The 20,283-nt window shown below is 45.1% G+C and overlaps 8 protein-coding genes across 8 annotated transcripts; 2 read left to right on the top strand and 6 right to left on the bottom strand.

Moving 5' to 3' along the window:
• Positions 1-415: 415 nt before the first annotated feature.
• On the bottom strand, positions 416-3,156 carry I203_105840 (uncharacterized protein; the record flags this gene model as incomplete). The annotated part of the gene is made up of 3 exons (XM_019144991.1): positions 416-1,007; positions 1,082-2,662; positions 2,762-3,156. 3 exons carry the CDS (start codon positions 3,154-3,156, stop codon positions 416-418), a joined length of 2,568 nt encoding a protein of 855 aa, XP_019006326.1.
• A 1,168-nt stretch (positions 3,157-4,324) lies between these two features.
• I203_105839 (uncharacterized protein) lies at positions 4,325-7,762 on the bottom strand (the record flags this gene model as incomplete). Its single annotated transcript, XM_065517845.1, has 10 exons — positions 4,325-5,253; positions 5,315-5,504; positions 5,564-5,905; positions 5,963-6,121; positions 6,204-6,458; positions 6,523-6,602; positions 6,675-6,917; positions 6,976-7,483; positions 7,550-7,597; positions 7,658-7,762. 10 exons carry the CDS (start codon positions 7,760-7,762, stop codon positions 4,325-4,327), a joined length of 2,859 nt encoding a protein of 952 aa, XP_065373149.1.
• Positions 7,763-8,211: 449 nt separating this feature from the next.
• I203_105838 (uncharacterized protein) lies at positions 8,212-9,495 on the bottom strand (the record flags this gene model as incomplete). The annotated part of the gene is made up of 3 exons (XM_019144989.1): positions 8,212-8,606; positions 8,684-8,861; positions 8,944-9,495. 3 exons carry the CDS (start codon positions 9,493-9,495, stop codon positions 8,212-8,214), a joined length of 1,125 nt encoding a protein of 374 aa, XP_019006324.1.
• Positions 9,496-10,787: 1,292 nt separating this feature from the next.
• Positions 10,788-11,954, bottom strand: I203_105837 (uncharacterized protein; the record flags this gene model as incomplete). The annotated part of the gene is made up of 4 exons (XM_019144988.1): positions 10,788-10,829; positions 10,905-10,987; positions 11,097-11,231; positions 11,729-11,954. 4 exons carry the CDS (start codon positions 11,952-11,954, stop codon positions 10,788-10,790), a joined length of 486 nt encoding a protein of 161 aa, XP_019006323.1.
• Positions 11,955-13,056: 1,102 nt separating this feature from the next.
• On the top strand, positions 13,057-14,110 carry I203_105836 (40S ribosomal protein uS7; the record flags this gene model as incomplete). Its single annotated transcript, XM_019144987.1, has 5 exons — positions 13,057-13,142; positions 13,344-13,405; positions 13,492-13,567; positions 13,641-13,753; positions 13,833-14,110. 5 exons carry the CDS (start codon positions 13,057-13,059, stop codon positions 14,108-14,110), a joined length of 615 nt encoding a protein of 204 aa, XP_019006322.1.
• A 420-nt stretch (positions 14,111-14,530) lies between these two features.
• Positions 14,531-16,209, bottom strand: I203_105835 (uncharacterized protein; the record flags this gene model as incomplete). Its single annotated transcript, XM_065517844.1, has 5 exons — positions 14,531-14,611; positions 14,668-14,762; positions 14,827-15,131; positions 15,225-15,684; positions 15,753-16,209. 5 exons carry the CDS (start codon positions 16,207-16,209, stop codon positions 14,531-14,533), a joined length of 1,398 nt encoding a protein of 465 aa, XP_065373148.1.
• Positions 16,210-16,673: 464 nt separating this feature from the next.
• I203_105834 (uncharacterized protein) lies at positions 16,674-18,085 on the top strand (the record flags this gene model as incomplete). The annotated part of the gene is made up of 6 exons (XM_019144985.1): positions 16,674-17,294; positions 17,373-17,484; positions 17,577-17,657; positions 17,709-17,771; positions 17,834-17,932; positions 18,024-18,085. 6 exons carry the CDS (start codon positions 16,674-16,676, stop codon positions 18,083-18,085), a joined length of 1,038 nt encoding a protein of 345 aa, XP_019006320.1.
• A 635-nt stretch (positions 18,086-18,720) lies between these two features.
• I203_105833 (60S ribosomal protein uL14) lies at positions 18,721-19,356 on the bottom strand (the record flags this gene model as incomplete). Its single annotated transcript, XM_019144984.2, has 4 exons — positions 18,721-18,768; positions 18,870-19,018; positions 19,100-19,219; positions 19,296-19,356. The coding sequence occupies 4 exons, from the start codon at positions 19,354-19,356 to the stop codon at positions 18,721-18,723; spliced, it is 378 nt and encodes a 125-aa protein (XP_019006319.2).
• Between the last annotated feature and the right edge of the window lie 927 nt (positions 19,357-20,283).

The following is a 20,283-nucleotide window of genomic DNA, read 5'->3' as shown; positions in this document are numbered from 1 at the left end:
TTGATTGCAGTATTTAGTCAGTAGGTCTGTACTTATAAACATTCCAATCATGCATATAATATCACTTGCACGCTTTGTTCTGTTGAGGGAGCAATCGGACGGTGTCGCTAGTGGCTGAGGACCTGTCAGCATAGAGCCAAATGAACGACCTACTCTGCTCTGCTGCAATTATGATTTCGATGATGTAATTGATCAATATGATACATGATTATCATATCCGATGATATAGAATGATCATAATCAAGTATAGATGATATCAACAATATGATAGTAATACAAATGATTGAAACAAATGCAATGAAGATAAGACTACACAGGATATACGAGATAACCGAAATATGACAAAGACTTCACCCTGGTGTGGGACGGACGTCCTTGAACGATGACGGATGATAATGAACCAATGGTAAAGCCCTCATTCCCTGGCAGTGCTCATCACGAACCTACTCCCAATCCCACCAAGATGTTGCGTCCCACCATCAATGATATTCAGACCCGCTCCGAAGCCCATCGCAAGATTCCCTTGACCTTGATTCGTCAACGGCAGTTCTCGATCATCATAACCATCGGTTTTGTTGAAGTCGGTTTGAGGTTTCAAGATATAACTCATATTCTGTATTTCATCCTCTTTCAACCTCCTCGTATCGATCCTTCCTATAGATCCTCCTCCACCTAATCCGAAAGACTCGAAATGTGATTCTACACTCTCTTTCATATCAGCCCCTATTGAAGAAGAAGACTTCGATTTTGATAATGAGACCGAACTGCTTTTCGATTTCTTCGCCAGCACTGATGTTTCATTCGCATCCTCTGAGGTTGACCCTGATTCAGAATCAGAGTTTGAATCATCTTCGGCGTTCCGAGCTGATTTCTTCTTGGATTTGGATTTAGGTTTCTTCTCCTTATTATGTTTACCTGGACCTCGACGTCGGAGGATGGCTTCATACACGCAGGTCTCTTCACCTCGTCGATGACAATGGAAACATTTCGGTTTCTCTCCGTTACATCTGTTACAGGCGCAGAAATCTGTCAGCCATGGAATCTTATCTTCAAACAAATTCACCAGAGATAACCGACTCACTTCAATTTCTTGGCACGACAATTGTTGCAAGCTATGAAAGTCTTTTCTATTGGTGGTTTTGTCACCTTGACCGACTGATTTTTGGTTTCGGCATCCTCTTCTTCATGCTCTTCCACATGTATCGATGATTTCCTTTTCCTCTTCCCTGATCCCTTCTTGGTCTCCTTCTCTTCGGATTTACTCGTATGTTTCTCTACGATGCGACTTATCTCTCCCTTATTTTGCGATACCTCCTTCTCATTTACTTTTCTATGCGAATGTCCCTTTGTAGCCGAACCCGAACCCATGCCCAGATCAGCTCTACTGACCGAAGTTTTGAAGGAGAATTTTTTTCCTTTGTGATTGGTGGATCCACTCACATCTTTAGGTTGAGCTGGCCTTTTGGGTATAAGAGCAGGTTGAGTGGATGTCCATTCTAAGATTGGTTCTAGCTCTAGATTTTCAGGTGGAGGAGGTAAAGCCGAAGCGGTATCTTTGACTCGTATTTTCAGAAGCGGTGGCAATGCTTCTTCCTGGGGAGCCGTTGGGGGAGGAGGGACGGATTGTGAGGTTGAAGGTAAATGTTGAGAGGAGGTCCATCCTGTGACCGTGGGTGTTCGTTGCGGCTGAGATTGGCTCTGGTCAACTGCGTCAGGGAGTATCGACGGAGAAGTCGAAGACGGTATGGAGGTTTGTGTCGACGAGGAGAGAGAAGCTTGCAGGTGGTTAACCGAGGGAGAAGGGTTAAAACTCTGCCGAGCAGAAGATCCTTGAGAATAGATCTGCGTCTGGGCTGAGGACTGAGGGAAAGCCGGTGGATACTGTTGGAAGTAATCGGTTGATGTGTTGGAAGTCGAGGGTTGTTCGTATCTGAGGCCATCTCCCACAACAGGAGGACTGGTCCGTCGCTTGTACTCTTGTACTGAAGCGGGTAGTGGCGCGACAAGATCAGGTTGTATGTGGACTTGTGACCAATCTGCCAGACGCTTCTCAATGGACAACGGATCTAAGGGAGGTAATCGATTGATATAAGGAGGAACTTCTTGATATTGGTGGTTCATATTCGGTTGATGGGACAAGAAGTTAGTCAAGGTCGATCGAGGAGATGTCACGGTAGAAGGTTCCGGTATGTCACCTTGAGGTGGGGGTGGTGGAGGATAGTAGTATTTGTCGCTGTCAGGCATGAATCCAGGCTGCGTCATAGTCTGATTCTGGGTCTGCGATGTCTCAAGGGGATTTGAGCTGACGCCCATGTCAGCGTTGAAAGGATCTGACAAGTTGGTAGATGGTGGGGGTATGATCATTGTTGAGTATCTATTTGAAGTGAGATATCCATTTGGCGAAGGGTTGAGAGAAGAACTCGATGGATCTGATACGGGCTGATAAGGATTCTGTGGTTGGGCGGGGAATTGCTGCATCGGATAGTCGTAAGACGGATACTGAGCTTCCGTCATTGGACCGCTACTTCCCCCTGCCTCGACCACATTGATGACAGGTGTACTCGCTCCCGAATTCCCATTCATCATTGACATTTTAGCTTCAAGCAATTGAGAGAATCTGTCTCCCGTTCCGAGATTGATAGCTGGTGCCGCGAACGCGGTGCTAGAAAGTAGTGATTCAAAGGTCATCAGCATTGTGCAGGTTTTTGCTCGGCGAATGATCTGCAATCAGAAGTTTTCTGAATGAATGATCATTACTTACTCGAAATTCTTGATTTTGGGTTCTCCATATATATGTTCGCTAGTTTTCTCGATGATGTTCGGCCTTGAATTTGAATAGTTGAAAGCACTTCCGTACGAGGTGGTATTCCCGGAAGCATTATAGATGGGTTCTGTTGAAGGAGGTGGAGGAGCGGTTGACCAATTCATCCATGCATTCTGCGAGTTGGTTATATATGCCGAAGACCAATTTGGGCCAGGCTGACTAGCTGCGAGGGGATAGGACATGTTTGATGAGTAATGACTCGGGTTTGAAGTCGAACCATTGGGCAGCGTGGAGTCAGTCGAGACGCCGGAGACCGGTTGGCCGAGTGGTGGATAGGAAGCAGTAGCGACAGCGACAAGCGGAGTGGGGTCGGAAGTAGAATTATATGACATTATCTTTGGAAGAGAGGATCATCCGGAAGGATATCGTCTTGAGAGTGTTTCGGCCAAGTGATATTGAGGTACAGTTAGGTTGTTGAAGTATCAAGTATGGTTGATGACAACGCTGAAGTGGATGGGACGGTGAACGGTGAAATGCGATATTGATTGATGTACAATTTGATTATGTATGACACGATCGATTGATGATCCGTGCGTGATAGATAACAATGGCCTCTGCTGATATTGTACTGTCCGTTGCGTATTATTGTTGTATTGGTATTGGACTCTGTTACTATGATCAAAGCAACAAAGCACACGATCCAAGCTTTGATCACTTCAGACCCCTCAGCCTGGATCTGCCTTTTTAGAGTGACAGTCTATCTATTCATCTGTTCTACTAATCTTGTGGACAGTCCTTTGGTATCGTCTGTCCTGGTAATTACTGTGATGGCTGCAGTCGTTCGAAGATGATTCTTGTGTATAGGTGTATATGTGTGTATGTATAGAGATGGTCGAGTCGGAAGCTTTTTTGATGGTGAAATGAGAAAGAGAGGGGGAGTGAAAGAAGGGGGGGGGGGAATTCAGGAATTTCTGTTTTTTATTCTTGTTTTTAGTGCGTTTTTAAGCAACAGGTTACCGTCATAGGTCATAAATTTGCACAAATCAAAAACGGAGAAATGGATCAAAGTGGCACCACAGCAGAGGAAATCCCCCCTCTATCCATCCCATTCGGAAAATCAGGCACTGGGCCATCACACCACTGTGGGCATATTTAGCCCGATTGCACGATCGTACCAAAGATATTCACCCTACTCACTCTTGATTCTTTTGTAGTCGTCCTGCATCGCAGATATTCGGAGGGTACCTCCAACCGCCTCTCACATATCAGCTGCGAATGTCTCTCAAGATGACGTCGAGGTCAGAAATGAGGATGAGCGAGAGGAAGAAGTCACTCGGCGCCCGGGATGATCCATGACCACATGCAATCCCGTCTCGGCGTTTCCGCCGGTGAGTCAATTAAGGAACCGGGGCATTTCTCACCCGTCACCAGTGACATCAAAAACAGAAACAAGCCGTGGCCGACGGAAGACCTGTTCAACATACTCAATGTGTGAGAATGTCATATCGATACTACTATACATGGGTGAATCATCTATTAATGTGTCAATGCAAATGAATGCTACGGTGGTTTACCACCTGTGAACACGTATTTGTTATCACTATCAATCACTCTAAGGTTCATTATTGGCCATCCACCAACCATCAAATATCCTTGATTTGTCAACGTATCCTTGTTCTTCTCCTCATGAAACTTCGATGATGACAAGAAATTCTTTGCTTCTTCTGATCCATTCGCCGGTGTTGATCCATCATTATGTCCATCGATGTTCAGAATCTCAATTCCGATGACGTTCTGTTCGGTCTCTACTAATCTTCGCAGGACTTCACCTATGACCCATTCGGTATATACCATACCTACATCTTTGATATATTGATATTTCGGATGAGATTCTTCATACTCCGCTGAAGGTCTTATCAAACCATCTTCAAATCCTCGTTCGCGTTCATACTCCCTTTCAGGTGGGACAGCCTCGCCCTCTTCCAAAGGTGCATAGCCAATCACTAATACCCCTATCGCACCGAGGTCTTTCGCGACTTCCAACTTCTCAAAGAACGTACATCCCCCTCGGGACACCATCAAGACGAAAGGTTCGGAAGCATCTGAGTTGATGCCAAGAGACTCTAAGGAGATCTTTGAACATCCTTGATATAGTTGATCATCGATCTTGGGTGGAATAACTAGTCGTGCCGGCTGATTACCGATCCTCCACGCTGGTTCAGTGGACGTCGAATCGGTTCCGGTGGCGGGCACAAAATCGATCCCGAATGTAGCCGTTGCGCCTATGGCATGTAACAGTATCTGACCTTCCGTTGCCGAGCCAGGCATGCTGATGAAAGCGGTAGAAGGTGGATACGATATGAAACGTAGAGTTAATTCCGGAGGACTTTCGGAGTTGATTGACGGGGATGAGGGGATGGGAAGATGGCCACGCATCGCTGGATCTTGCACAATCACGTTCTGACCCTGTCGTATACGGTGTGGACCAACTGAGGAAAAGGGTCATCAGATCTCATGCTCGATACTCGCGTGAATCGCTATCACACTCACTATTCACGACGTCATATCCTTTACCGTCAAACCTCCATCTTACACCCAATCTCAGACCTTCAATATCGCTAATGAGGTAATCACCAGTAGCAGAATCTTGTTCCACTTTGCTTGGCCCGGGAGATGGATCTTCGGGCGGTACGGCAGAGGGATCGGTGACATTGAGAGGGGACAACACGATTTCGAAAGCCTAAAGAACAATTAGCTTCGACATCGACGCCGTGCATTATCAGGTTAGATGATGCTCACGAATTTCGATTCGACTGGTATCTTACATATACCTCCATCATACCATATTCTCCTTCCATCTTCGATCTCCACCCCCGTACCACTCAAGCCATATATCAATGATCGAGCATAATCGTAATCTTCTCTACCTTCTATACCTAGAGCGATTCCTTTTGTGTACGAACCTCCGACACTAAAAGGTTGATAGACTGGACAAGTGGGATTTTCACCTTTACGCATAGCCCGTCGAGGATTGGAAGGTGATCGCAAGAGATTTTTGAGTATTCGGAGAGGATGACCCTCAGTGGTAAAGACTGTATTGGAATTTGGGAAAGGTTCATCGGCGAAAAGGAGATAGAGGTACTACGAGATTTTCTCATTGGCTGAAGTCCGATGCGAAATGAAAGAAAGGAAACTCACTTTGAGTGACTCAGATAACATGAAGCTCTCCATCCTATCTTCCTGCTCGCCAGTCATAACGTTCTTGAGCGTTGCGAAACCACATCTAGTCTTCGTCCGTGTCTTCAGATCCTGTAAAATCTTCTCGCCCACTCTTAGATAGAAAGGGTCTTTCGTGGCCTAAAAGAAGGGAAATAAGCTTTCTACACATCTCCAGGAGGAAGGCGATGGGGCATCACCGGTCGAAGAAGCCAAGACATACCTGATAAAGGTAGTAAGTCGATTCTATGAATTCGGGTCTACCTGGATATCCTGTCCATTCGATCTTCCTTTCTTGCCATAACCACGATTCCGGCATAGCATTATGTTTTCTCCACAGATTCCAAAAGACAAGATGAGATTTAATTGCCGATTCGATATCTCCAGCTAGGACTTGCATGGCAGGCAAGAACGCTGACAAGGAATCGATGGTAGATGGACTGGCAGGTTGAAGAAGTCGAGTCTGAATAGTTCGATACTAATGTAAATCTTAGGCTATGAGCTGCTACCTAAGAAAAGGGAAAAAGATTTTGGCAACTCACGATGAATCCATCACTTGTCCGTATGTATGTCTGAACAGCGGCGTAGGAATCGTAGAATATATCGGTATACGTATCCTCATCTACATTCTCACCGTATTACATTAGTATAATGAGCTCTGGAAATTGAAGTCTTGGCAGAAATGGTTACTCACCGAGCATTATCCCAGCTTTGAGACCATACTCGAAAAAACTGTCCATCCCAGCTCCTACACCGCTCATACCAGGGGCCAACCAATGTCCATGTGTTCCAATCGTATTACTCAGCAGGTTCTGCGTAGATCTCCGATTCCACAAAGCAAGATATGCTTTATGTGCGAGAGATTCGAATCGATCATCGCCCGTTAGACGGGATAACAATGCAAATTCAAGGAGCAAACTCCCTGCTCCTGCGGTACCTTGCCATAACCCTTCAGCCCCAGCTCAAATCACATCGATGAGGTTTACACAACTCACACGTTTCGATACTTTCACCTTTTAACAGACCATATCGTAAGTTCACCCTGGCATACGGTATACCGGTGACAGGTTGGAAAGCGGGTAATAACCTTTTACCCAGATCGTATGCTAATTCCAATATCCTCCCTTTGTACTGCTTCACATCTACCGTACCCTTCTTCGTCCAGCTCAAGAAAGAAGACGGGTTCTCATCGTTCAGTCCTAATGCTACATATTGCTGAGCAGGATCATCCGGTAGATCATCTAGAGTTTGATAGGTTGACAACAATGCTCCCAAAGCCCTGATGGTCATTTCAAATACCTGTACTTTTACATCTTGATCGAATGATACCTTTTCCGCTACTAGCTGGACAGCTTTGGGGAATGCGGTAGGATGGATCACGGGAAGTGCAGATAGAACATCTAGGAGTGTCATTGAGACGTTGGCGTGGATATCGTTGATTCCGATGTTGTTGGGATCGGGGTCACGATGTAATGGCCCACAGGAAAGCGGCCGCAGTTCATCCTGGTGATATTGCATAGATCAATAAATGAGATAGACATTGCAAAAAGGTCTTTCAACTGCACTTACAGCGGGATAAGCATATTTCATATATCCTTCATAACCGTGCTTGAAAAGCTACATCAAATGTTAGCTGAAGTGCAGCCGTAAGCTTTGTACATGGGCAAGCTAACATACCGAAGCAGTTTCATCTCTCAATTTTTCCCTCTTCGAGTTTGTCATACACCATATCACAGGTAAGTGAAGTAAGACGATAATCCATATCGAATGAATTCGTAGCATGTGCAAGAAAGCGATTATGGGGGAAGGAAACGATGGTGTATCGAATCCTCCTCAGCCCCTATTTGCTTCTCTGAATGTAACTTCCGCTGTTATTTAGCCTGTCGCAGTGAGATCAGGTAGTGTCTATGGATAGTGCATGATTCGAAGCGGACATTAGGATTTGTAAAATCATGAACGAGGTTGGTACGTGCATGATATCACTGTAGTGATCGATTCCTTTGTTCATCTTCCACGTCATCATTTCACCGGAGCGGCCATTGGGTATAAGGTAATGCATCAGGTATACGATATCTATCATAATAAGATCTACAGAGCTACATATTTATGACTAAACGTACAAGTCCTACGCTAGCGGCTGTCAAATCTTTATGTAATACGGCTACATAGGGCTGGGTATAGGGAAGTAGTCAAGATATGGGGAAAGTGGGGTCAAAAGGACTCGGAATTCCTTAAGCTGCGGAGCTGGAGGCAACTTGGGTTGATTCGACAGTCGCAATGGGAATTGCAGTGGATGCAGTCTCATTGGCTGACTCAGAGTCACTGACGGCTTCTGAGGAAGAGACTGGGACACTGGTGACTTCAGCGCTTGTGGCTGATTCTGAGGCAGTGGTAGCTTCGCTGGCGCTAACAGCTGACGCGAAAGTTGAGGGGACTGCCGATTCGGACGTAGGTGTAGCCTCAGAGCCAGCTGATGTAGTAAGATCAGTCTGTACAGCAGCGAGACTAGTTCCAGAGGCCGAAGCCAAAGCCGGAGCAGAAGAGGATCCCGCTATAGCCGTGTAATTGGCATCGGGAGGTGCGATCGCTACCAAGTCTTGGTTATCCTTGTTGATAGTGAAGAACACTTAAGAGGTCAGGTCATATCATCAGCAAAAGTTGATAGGCAGTACAGGGGTGGGGGAGAGACGATGAACGACCCACTTTGATCAGTGTTCTCATCGGTGCAATCGAACAAGATAATACCCTTATCTTCGTCAGGTCCAGAACCGTCCGTATCTTTATCTTCTGTCAAGCACAGACCTTGACCTGCAATGGCGATCCTAGCATCATTGGTCACATACCAAGCTTGAAGGGGTTCCCAGTTTTGAGATTCTTTGAGCTACATCACAACGCAGCAAGAAAATCGTGATCGTCAGAACGACCTTTCACTGAGTGTCACCTGGGAAGTGAATTATACTTACAACCAGAGAAGAGTTGGCAGAAGCGTTAACACCTCCAGCATCCAAAGCGAAATTCGTCCCGCTCAATACCAGTGCACCTTCACCTGGTACAACATCCCATGCTCTAGCACTCTTCGATGGGTCTGCGGGGTCGACACAAGGATACAGATCTACCGGTGCTCCCGCCTTGAGTTCCTCTCGAGGATCGGGAGAAAGACACTTGGTATCTCTATACGCCTGAATCTGGACGTTGTGAACAGTCTCGTGGCTGTAGATATCGATAGTTGATTGAGCGGGATCGGGAGCGGTTGACGTGGCGGAAGTACCATCTTCAGATCCAGTGGAAGTATCGACGGCTACCACTGAGGATGGTGATGACGATGATGGCTCGGAGCTTGAAGCACTTTCGGTCAAAGTCTCAGCAGCTATTGAGCTAGGGTATCCTGAAGCTACCGTCGAAGCTACTGTGCTCTCCGTTGAGCTTGTCACTGATTCCTCGCCGGAAGGTAGGGGTTTAGCGAGAACCGAGGCGGATAACGCCAAGAAAGGTAATAAAGCTGCCAAGTACAACATTTTGATGGTGTCTATGCTTAGCGGAGATTTAGAATAGGATATTAGTTGGAACTCTGAAGAAGGATACGTTGATAATTCGTGGTTATAACTGAAGATACTGTATCTATAAAGATCAGAGATATAATTTGTATGGCCTTCCCGGACTAAAAGATTGTATCTATCAAATGAACGAATGAATGAATGATTAACGTCTAATCAATTCGATATCGTGGGACGATCCGTTTTTATAGCACTGATCCATCGAGCAGTCCAGATGAGGCGGAGTGGATGAAAAGGAATAATAAAAGGACAATGTGATGTCATCCTTTCATCATCTGAACCTTTTAATGGATGGTCCCAGGAGGGGTTGATCCAATGATTAACCCTCCCTCCTTAGGGAGCAGGGGTAAACCCAATATCAGTAATCAATGTGACTGAGGTGTTTTAATATCTCTTCTTTCACGTTGAGAATATCAAAAGATCGGTATGATATGAATGATAATCGATCATGATTAGAAAGATCGATACCACACGAAAGGTCGGTGAGGAATGATACATGTTTGTCATATCCAGACATTCGGGTTCGTACAGTGGTCTGTAAGGAGCTAATGATAGTTGATGAGATGAACTGAGAGGGGCAAAACAAAAAGGCAGTGATGATGTATATATGACGGTTATGGAGACTTCAATTCAGCTCACATGGGGTGTCGGACCTAGGTCGGATTCGACTTTGATAAGGTTTATGTTTCTTTAAAAAATCCAGAGACTATCCTTTGTTCTTCCTAAACATGGAGTGCAGAGCCCCTATGATGGTCGATCACCCTCGAAGGTCATCAGCTATCAATGCTAGATAAGATGCGTGATGCAAGTTATCGTTGCGACTATCGACTTAGCCTCAATACGATTTACGTTAGTACTTGCATATTACGTTACTCGGCGAATTAAGCATGATTGTCTCATTTGATGGTCCATGACCATGCGTGGTGGATAGTCTCATTGGCCGACTCAGTCAGTGTTCTGAAGAACAAACAAGGATCTTATATGTCTTACCAAGGTGATAAAGGCAAGGCATAGAGGTGCTCGTTGCAAAGGAGCACCCGTATTGTTCCATCATTGACCGATCGATACTCTTTAGTTGATGCCAATTGAACAACCAGAATCTCAACCATGCAAAGTGACCTGGCCCTCTCTGATGACGTTCGAGAATAGAACAATCCCGGATAAAGAGTTGACTATGTGTGTAACACCAGTGCAAAGCTTAATTAACATCCATGCGTTCCATCCGGATATGTTATAGAGCATTATAGAAATATCTATTGTCTCATGGTTTTCTTGGGGTCGGCGGAAACACCGGACTATTAGACAAGAGTAAAGATATTTGTCAGTCAGCTTCCAATCAATCACACATGAGTATTATCTCGGCCACTCACGATAGGGTTCATGTTTTGGCTTCTCATGTATTCTGTCATCTTGTCTTGGTATTCAGGGGTCATAGTAGCGGGAGGAGGAGGGGCTGTAGAAGGGTGAAAAACGTAGATGTTAGCGCTCGAGCCATACCAAAAGCCTGACCGATCCGACCAGCGAAGAGTCCAAGCCTGAAGGAGAAGTAGTAGGTTGCTCACCTTGGCTTCGAGCGAATAAGAAGACACCGTAAGCGGCACCGACGGCAGCAAGTGTACCGGCAAAGACCTTGATACCGTGGCCTTTCTCGCTGATGGGTGTTCGGGGACCGTGAGGACCGAAAGCGACGAAGTAGGCTGTAAGTCGAAGAGGATCAGGAGAGACGATCAGGAGATATGACCGGAGTTGATAGTATGGACAAGGTGATGAGTTGAATGAGGGGACGAAGTGGAAGAGAGAGCAGCGAAGCGAAATTGATAGTCAGCACAAGCTCTGCCTGATTGTTCAGACAGATTGAGATCGAGGAGGCCGACCAATCGATAGCGTGGGAAAGATAAGTGGAGTCCAGGGAAGTGCAAGCAACCCTGCGTCGCTTCATCTTTTCATCAAGCATGCCAAAGTCTCAGATCTATGCACGTCCTACACCTTCTCTTGCTCCTCCGGTATCTTCATGCATCTATATCCACTTTCTCTTGGAAAACAATGTTGGTGTTGATCTGGAGGAAGGATGATCCTGCGCGATGTCATGACATGATCCGGAAGGAGCCGGATATGATTTTGTCCAATGACAATTTGATGATATACGCGTTTTTCCCATTTGACAATTGCGAAAGATGGATGGGGAAGAACTTACCAGCTTTCTTCTCATCGAGGGTCAACTCCTTCCAGTCCTTCTTTTGGATCTGCTCGAGTTGTTGATAGATCTCATATTGATTCTCCGCGCTCAAACCTTTCCATGAAGCCTCGATGTTACCTAAAGAACCACCGCTAAGGTTTGAAGAGGTCGATTGAACGGAGATGGTAGATGCGAATCTCTTGGAGAGAGGAGCGACAACGGAACGAGCTCGGAGGATGGACATGTTGGATGGGCACAGAAGCTGAGTGGGGAGTGAAAAATGGTTTCTTTTTGTACAACAAGACAAGATAAGACTGTCAAACAGGATTTTTTCAGAATTAACGATAATTCTGTTAGCACCCATGAGTCAGAGGGAGAGTAAGGGAGGATGGATGTTTTTGCCCTTTGCCCTATGAGGTGGAGTGTATAGTAGAGGGTACAAATGCCTCATCCAGAATACGTGGGACGCTAACAACGGCGTTTCGTAAAACTCCGACTCGTAGGCACATATATAACATTCCTTGATTGGTTCCCGAATCCTTCCGAATGGGTGTTATGCTCTACATAACCTTGGTTCGTGTTGAGCAATCAGAATGCTTGCTTTCATCACCAGATGGATGTCACTGGAGATGTGATGTTGATAGCATTGGCATTGCTTCTTAAACTGCTGCTGGATACCGGCTCGGATGGCTGCGGTGCAAAGCATATTGACTAGTTGCAACACATACCGTCATCCTGCTTCACTGAACTAGCTATCTTACTCTTTCTACAGTCTGTAGAGACATGACATGCAGCGTACAGCTACTCACAAACCGTAGCCTACTACCGCAATTGTCATTCATGTGTACATTTTGAGACTGGTACTTTCAATACTAAAGATCTGATATTCCGTCGATCTTTCAGCAGGCCTTACTTGCCCCCTGTTCAACATGAACAACGTAGAAGCGGTGAAAGCCGATTGTGGTTAACCTGTCTGGTAGGCTTACGTATTAAGGCGTCGGTCTTAAGAATCGGTCTTAAGATGCGCGCCACTAATTCTGCTTTCTTATTTCGCTTCTCCTGGCTGACCAAATAACGCCGTAAATCTCCGTTCTCATCGATTGTAAGATTCAAGCTTCGGTCAGTCTCGACAGTGTCAGTGTGAGTGTCAGTTCGAGGTTTGGCCTTTATCGATTTGTGCAAGTTGGTCAAGTGAAGACTCTTGATACTATCCATCAAGGCCTTTTAAGCTATCACCAAAACTACACAAGTCGACCCTTCCGACTCGGTACTTCTTCTTCTCCAGCAACGAAATCGATTCAGAAGGATTTTGACTTAGACAAAAAGGAAAGAATAGGCAGTACAAAATGGCCCTTCAAACTCTTCCAAACGATGTTGCTAAAGTAGCTTCAGAGGGATCTGTTAAGCTTTTCGGAAAGTGGGATTCCGAGGGGTGAGTGACAGTGTTCTTGATTCATAAGGAGGACAGAGGAGTGGATAATAGGGCATTGAATGTGATGGAGAGGAAGCGAACGATGTGTTGTGGATAGTATGTCAAGGCAATGGCGGAACGAGAATCAACGAGGAACAAGCTATATCGATGGATGGAAGGATACAAAGAGAGTAATATGCTGATACCGTTTATCTGATGTAGTGTTGAGGTTAAAGATATCTCTCTTACCGACTACATCAACGTCAACCACGCTGTTTACGTTCGTGAGTATCTTTGGTACTCTTTATCCCATATAAGCATCACTCAGTTATGGCATGTTGATGCTGATCATATATTCGTCAAATTACAGCCCACACCGCCGGTCGATATGCCAAGAAGCAATTCGCCAAGGGACGAATGCCCATCGTTGAGAGACTTGTTAACGCGTGAGTTGGGCTTCAGGAAGGTTATCACGATATTGGATAGCAATGTTTATTGACGTGACTATCTATCACATAGTCTCATGATGAACGGTAGAAACAACGGTAAAAAAATCATGGCTGTTCGAATTGTTCAACACGCCTTTGAGATCATCCACCTCGTTACTGAACAAAACCCTATCCAAGTCTTAGGTGGGTAGTTGGACTTTCATACATCCTCCCTCTGCGTCTGCTGGATCAGTATAATTGATACTTAATTTTCGTCACATAGTCGATGCTATCGTCAACACTGGTCCTCGAGAAGACTCCACCCGAATCGGATCTCAAGGTACCGTCCGAAGACAAGCCGTCGATGTATCACCTTTGAGAAGGGTTAACCAAGCCGTCTCTTTGTTGACCGTCGGTACCAGAGAATCAGCTTTCAAAAACTCTAAATCCGTTTCCGAATGTCTCGCCGACGAACTCGTCAACGCCGCCAAGGGTTCTTCAAACTCTTACGCCATCAAGAAGAAGGATGAACTTGAACGAGTAGCCAAATCTAACCGATAATTTCTTTTCGATTTCATTTGGTCATTCGTTGGTTGGATGGGTTTGATAGATTGGTTTTAGGTTATTATCGTTGGACTATCATAGGATCAAGGGATGGAATGGAGAAATGATAGTTTCGATGATAATGATCTATAATCATGGAGCAGGATTAGGTATCATAGCCTAGGATGTGGATGTGATGAAGGCTTGCTTTGCATTTTCAATTATCTATCTGGGACATGGTCCGTTTTTTCCACCTCGAGGATGACACACGACTGATTCAAACGCGCATTGGAGATGAATCATAACTGACTGATCGCTGCTCCTATACTATGATCACATGCTTTGTCACAGCCTACACGTCCATCAACCTATTCAGATACAACATATACAAATTATTAATTGCTAGTATACAACGGTTCAACTTCATCATCCAAATGCCTACTTGTTCTCATCAGATTGAGCTGTAGCAGCCAACTTGGCTTCCTTTTTAGCTTTCGCATTCTGTTTTATTTTTTCAAACTTCACAATCATAAGTTACTTTCGCCCACCAAACCGAGGAGGAGAGGGGAGCTTACTCGTTCTTTATATCTACCTATCTGTTCTTTCTGCTTTTCATTCTCACCTTTCAACATTCGTACTTCATCTTCCAGTTCTTTTATTCGTTTCTTAGCTAATCATATCAACGAACCACAAGTCAGCTTACTAGTGGGACCAAAACTTCCGCGTGAGCTTACAAGTCATGTCATCCTTCGCTGTCCCACCTACACCTCCAGTTGAACCTACCATCCCTAATCCAGGCAATCTGGTGATACTCGAATTGGATAACAATTGTGATTGCCCGACCACAGATTTAACTCTACCAGCTTCTTTCTTCAAATTTTCCATGATTACTTTCAATCCCTTTTCCCTCTCCTCCAATTGCTTCTTCAACGTTTTGTTGGTATTATCCACCGATTCTGCGTGGAGTGCTAAGGCGTCTAGAGAAGTTTTCAAGGATGCATTTTCAAGTAAGAGCTCTTCGGCAGTTTTGGTAGGTGCACTATACCAGTGTCAAGTAAAGCGTCAGCCAGATATCGCTCATGATCATCGTGTAGCTGAAATAGACGAAGTGAGTACAAGCAGGAGAACCCACCTGTTCGTCGAGCTGCCGGTTCGTTCCACAAAGTCTTCTTCCTCTTCTTCATCTGTAGATTCGAGATTTATCGTCTCGTCTCTGCGATTCTTCACAACATAGAAGCTTTCCTCCGTCTCTTTCTGCTTCCCTTTCCTTGTTATCGTCTTTTCACGGCTCAACTTATCATCTTTCTTCCCCGCTGATCTGGCATCAGTTGCGGTAGGTGCAGGAGCATCGACAGGAGCGGTGGCAAACATGACCGGACCACTAACTTCCTCTAACATGTTTTCGAGCATACCCCAAAACCGCGAGAATGGGTCGAGCGTCTCGGGAGGTGAACCGAAGTGGATGAAAGACTCCTCAGTCGAAGAAGAGGTGGACGAAGAGGAATATAATGGCGAGAGGGAGGGTTCACCGGTCGGTGCAGATGGGTTGGGGGTTGGACGTAGAGAGAAAGGTGGTATCGATCGACGATTTACTGTCATAGCATGTTTATGATTAGTTTGACTAATCCAAATTATGGCCAGCAGGGACTGTAAAACTCACCTATTCCTGTTGGTGGTATACCGGATAATCCAAACCCGCTTGGTACACCGGCTGCTGTTGCTGTCGCAGCCGAAGAAGCAGCACTTTCGCTGACCAACCTCCTCTGAGCAGGTCTAGTCGCACCTTCCATACTGGGTCGAGAGAGTGGTACGCCGGATGTAGATGTTTGATCCTTTTGAGCGTTCGACATTCGTCTCTCCACATCTTTCAGCAATTTACGATGCTGTATGACGAGCATCTTCAAGGTATTCACTTCATCGCTTCCTCGGGTTTCGGCTTCCTGCCGAGCTTTTTCAAAAAGCTCTACAGCTTCGCGATATGAAGCCAATGCTTGATTGAGTGTCGCAAGGGGTACGAGCGATGGTCGGACCAGGGTGGATGCCTGTAGTGACAGGGCGTGAGCTCGCTGGAGAGGGTTGGAAGGGGTAGAGGAAGAGGAAGGGGAATCGCTGGACATGGTGAAATGAAAAGGGAAGGGAGATAGCCTGTGTTCCTGCTAGGGGGTCATCAGTCGAGGCTGTTGAGGGTCACTTGATGGCTAGTCATGTCAGACAGGTCCTTGTATTATGCTAGTATCGAGATGAGTGAAGAAGGAATGAAAGAGGAAGGAAAGAGGTCAAGAGATAAGTTGTGATGTTACGAGTACTCGTATTCGGCAAATATGGTTTCCCGGAATGTTCATGCCGTAATTGTAATTACATAACACTTAACCATATAACCATAAAATCGAAATGATAATCGACGCTCGGACCTCTTGTTGCTTATTGTCGTGATCTGTGCTTTCTCACTCGCTCATCAGTGTCCACCCTCAACAACACACTCACCCAACCTGCTTCTGATAGATCACTCGTATCTTGAATCACACTCCTTTCGATCTTCACCTCACCATCTCAAGATCTGATCACCTAGAGTATAGATCAGATGGATTCATCACTCGCTCTACCGCCCAACTTGGTCCGTATAATCTCACCATCCACATCCCACGCTCTGTCCTTCCTATTCACATCCTCATACGTCGGATCACTTTACATATCCCAAAAGCTCATTCCTACTTCCTATACACCTAAATCATCTCGTCCTACCACTCCCAAAGAAGACGATGATGGTTCACCTGCTATACCTCCCATATCATCCGATATCGATGAGCTGCAATTCAAGCATGATACTGGACCGAGACCCGGATCGAGGGATCATCCTGAAACAATCAAGAAGCGTATGATCGCCGTGACCATCTCCACTGCTCTATCACTATCGGGTGTATATCTCACCATCAAAAATCTCTCTACTTCTAATAATACAGCAGGTCTGGGTCAGAGTCTTACCTTGTTAGGATTGAGGTTACCCACTTTGAAAGATGGACCGGTAGGCAACATATTACCTTGGACATTGGCACCAATTCTCATGACTGGACCTTTGGTCTCACTGTATCTCGATGGTGATTTACCGGTAGTAGGTGGAAGACACTATGGAGAGGGATTGATACAGCGGTTGAAAAGGGGTTGGAAAGGATTTGGATTGATCGAATTGAGGAATTATGGTGTGGTGAGCTAGTTTTCTTTCCACAGAACATAGTAGCGGAGAAGCTCATCAAGCGCTATACAATGTTGGTATATCTGACAGGCTCCAATAACGGAAGAATTAGTATTTCGATCTACCATCCTCTCTGTCTCGATATTAGGTGGATTATCATTTAAGTCATTGGTATTTGGTACACCTTTATGGTTCGGAATAGGTTAGTGATGAGGAAGGCATGCCTTTTCAAGTTCTTCGATAATCCCAGCCATAGGAACAAAGCTGAAATTATCGTCCCTTATCTTGTGTTAGCTCACGCACATCATGCTCTCGAGACATATCGGAAAAACGGTTCTACCAGAGATGCAGCCATTCATGCCATTCTGAGTTGCTGTGAGCTGTCACAACACGACCGATAGAATGAAAGCTGACTCTTGAGTGTAGTATTCCAATTGGGTTATACAACATTATTTGGATGGTTCGCCTCATACCTTTTCCTCAGGACTGGTAAGTCGCCGACCGTGAAACCCCTCAAAGCACATCAGCTCTGACGATAAATGGCTATACAGGCTCAGTGATCCCACCATTGGTCTCACATATATTCTGTAACAGTGTTGGTATTTATCTCCCTTCAACAGCTATTGCAAGACATCCCAAGAAGAGATTCTGTGAGTCCGCTTTAACATTCTTTCAACTCTTGAGTCCATTTTGGATTTATCACCGTAGATAGGACGATAACTGATATCGGACCTTGCGCAGTGATTTGGACTAGTTATCTAGCTGGTATCGCTGGGTTCGTATGGGGTTTGAGAAGATTATGAAGGGTATATATATCCAGATATCAGATCGTCGGTGAGGGAAGCAGGTAAGTGAGTAGTGATTTTAGCTGGATTGATATCGTTATCGAACGCCGAGAAAGATAGCTGATCAAAGATTGGAATTCGTTGTTTACAGTGTGATTGTCCTCATAGATAGTACTTTGGGACTATCTCGTTCCCGCCAAATATCGGTAAATTCGAAAGAGAGAGTGATCAGAGTAACATAGAGCAGGATAGGGATAGAGTGATACCAGTTTATTGAATGAAGGTTAATACCAGATATTGTCTATACCGTGAAATTATGTTTATACCAAACATGTCAGTGTAAATATCCATGTGATGAAACGATAACTCTGTGATTATTCAGGGATCTTCCTCAGCAAGTTAAGCACGGCCACTGTAACTCTACTTCAGACTACAAGAGCAAGACATTCTCTGGGTCTAGCAATCTGGCTCTGTCAATTTATGATCTGCTCCGTTTCAATCGTTTTTCGAGACTTGTAAAAACGGATCTGTACCTTGATTGCAGTGCAGGTTGTATGATCCATGCTCAATCATGTCATCGTACAAAAAGTGAAGTAACCACCTAAGAAAACCTCCAACCTCTAATCCACCGATCCACTCTTCCAACGTCAAACTTATACGACGGTACCGGCGTTGGATGCGATACGGGGCCACAAGTCGGCCTATACATTTTGAAGATATAACACGATCAGTAAAACATCAATCAAGCAAGATAGTCGCAAGTGGTTCAAGGCCAGGCAGCAAAGACAGCAAAGACACTCACACATTCCTTGGCTACAGGACCGTTGATGGCACTTCCCTTCATTTCACCTTTAGCGTTAACGATGACACCGGCGTTATCCTCGAAGTAAAGGAAGATACCATCCCTTCTTCTCCATGGCTTTCGTTGTCGGCAGATAACGGCGGGCATGACTGTGTTGGGTATATGACAATTGTCAATCAGCTTTCATTTCAAGCTTACCCATCGTTCAACGATTGGAGGATCCGACTAACCCTTCTTTCTGAGTTCAGGCTTTCCCTTCTTAACTGAAGCCATAACCATATCACCAGCAGCGGCAGCAGGAAGTCTGTTAAGTCTGGCACCGAAACCGACAACTGAGATAACGTAGAGGTCTAAACAACGGAAGAAAACACGTATATCAACATGATGTCTCTCTGGTTATCCAGAAGGGAATATAAGACGACTCACTCTTGGCACCTGAGTTATCGGCACAGTTCATAACGGCTCCGACAGGAAGACCGAGAGACATTCTGAATTTTGTACCGGCAGCGGCGGCTATAAAAGGAAAGCAACGTTATATATCAGTCTTCTCTTCTGGGTAGCGGACCATGTTCCACGTAAACTTGAGATGACTCAGATGGGGACATGACAGGATAGGACGATATGGTATATGCTATAATAATCTAACAATCTAATTCGCTTCAATCATCTTGTTGGACGTGTGTCGAACTATGTTGAAATGTTGAGATATGTCCACTTCCCTTCTTCCCATCTTCGCGAACATTCTACGAACGATACTGTCTCCATTTTCGTCGTGGATCATCCTCTTCTTCTTACTATAATCCATCCGTTTTGCCCTGACGATGTTTATCATGTTGAATTGTCGTTCATTAAACTTGACCATTGACCGTTTGACATTCATTCTAATCCACCGATATACCAATATACCATATCGTCCTTGATCCTTTCATTCCATCTGATTCATTCCATCCTAGACCCAGTCGGAACAAGCTACTCACATTTGGCGGACATCTTGACTTGTCTTTTATGATTTGAAGGATGAAGAAGGGTAGAAGGTGTACTGGATGATAACAATTAAAGGTTTTTCGACAGCAACAAGCAACAAGCAGCAAGCAAGCAAGCAAGCATCAACCGCACGATACTAGCAATTGGAGATTTTTGGTGAGAGATTGAGAACGGAGTTTCGCGGGATTTTAAACAAGGGAGATATCTCGGATATCAGTGGCGAAGGAAACCCTCTACATAAAGGGATGGCATGAATAAGGGGTGTTTCCAGCCTGTAATACGTAATATACGCGTCAATGGGTTTTGCGGATGAGTCAATGTTGAGACTGGGATCAAGGAAGGACGTCGCGATCGAGAGAGAGTTTACTCGTAGTTGGGAAAAAAAAGGATGAGATGAAAGAATGATATCAGCTTGATATCCATATCATCA

Source organism: Kwoniella mangroviensis, assembly GCF_000507465.2.
Source record: "Kwoniella mangroviensis CBS 8507 chromosome 1 map unlocalized Ctg02, whole genome shotgun sequence".
Taxonomy (NCBI): domain Eukaryota; kingdom Fungi; phylum Basidiomycota; class Tremellomycetes; order Tremellales; family Cryptococcaceae; genus Kwoniella; species Kwoniella mangrovensis.
Note: the sequence above shows the minus strand (reverse complement) of the source record. Positions and strands in the feature narration are given on the sequence as shown.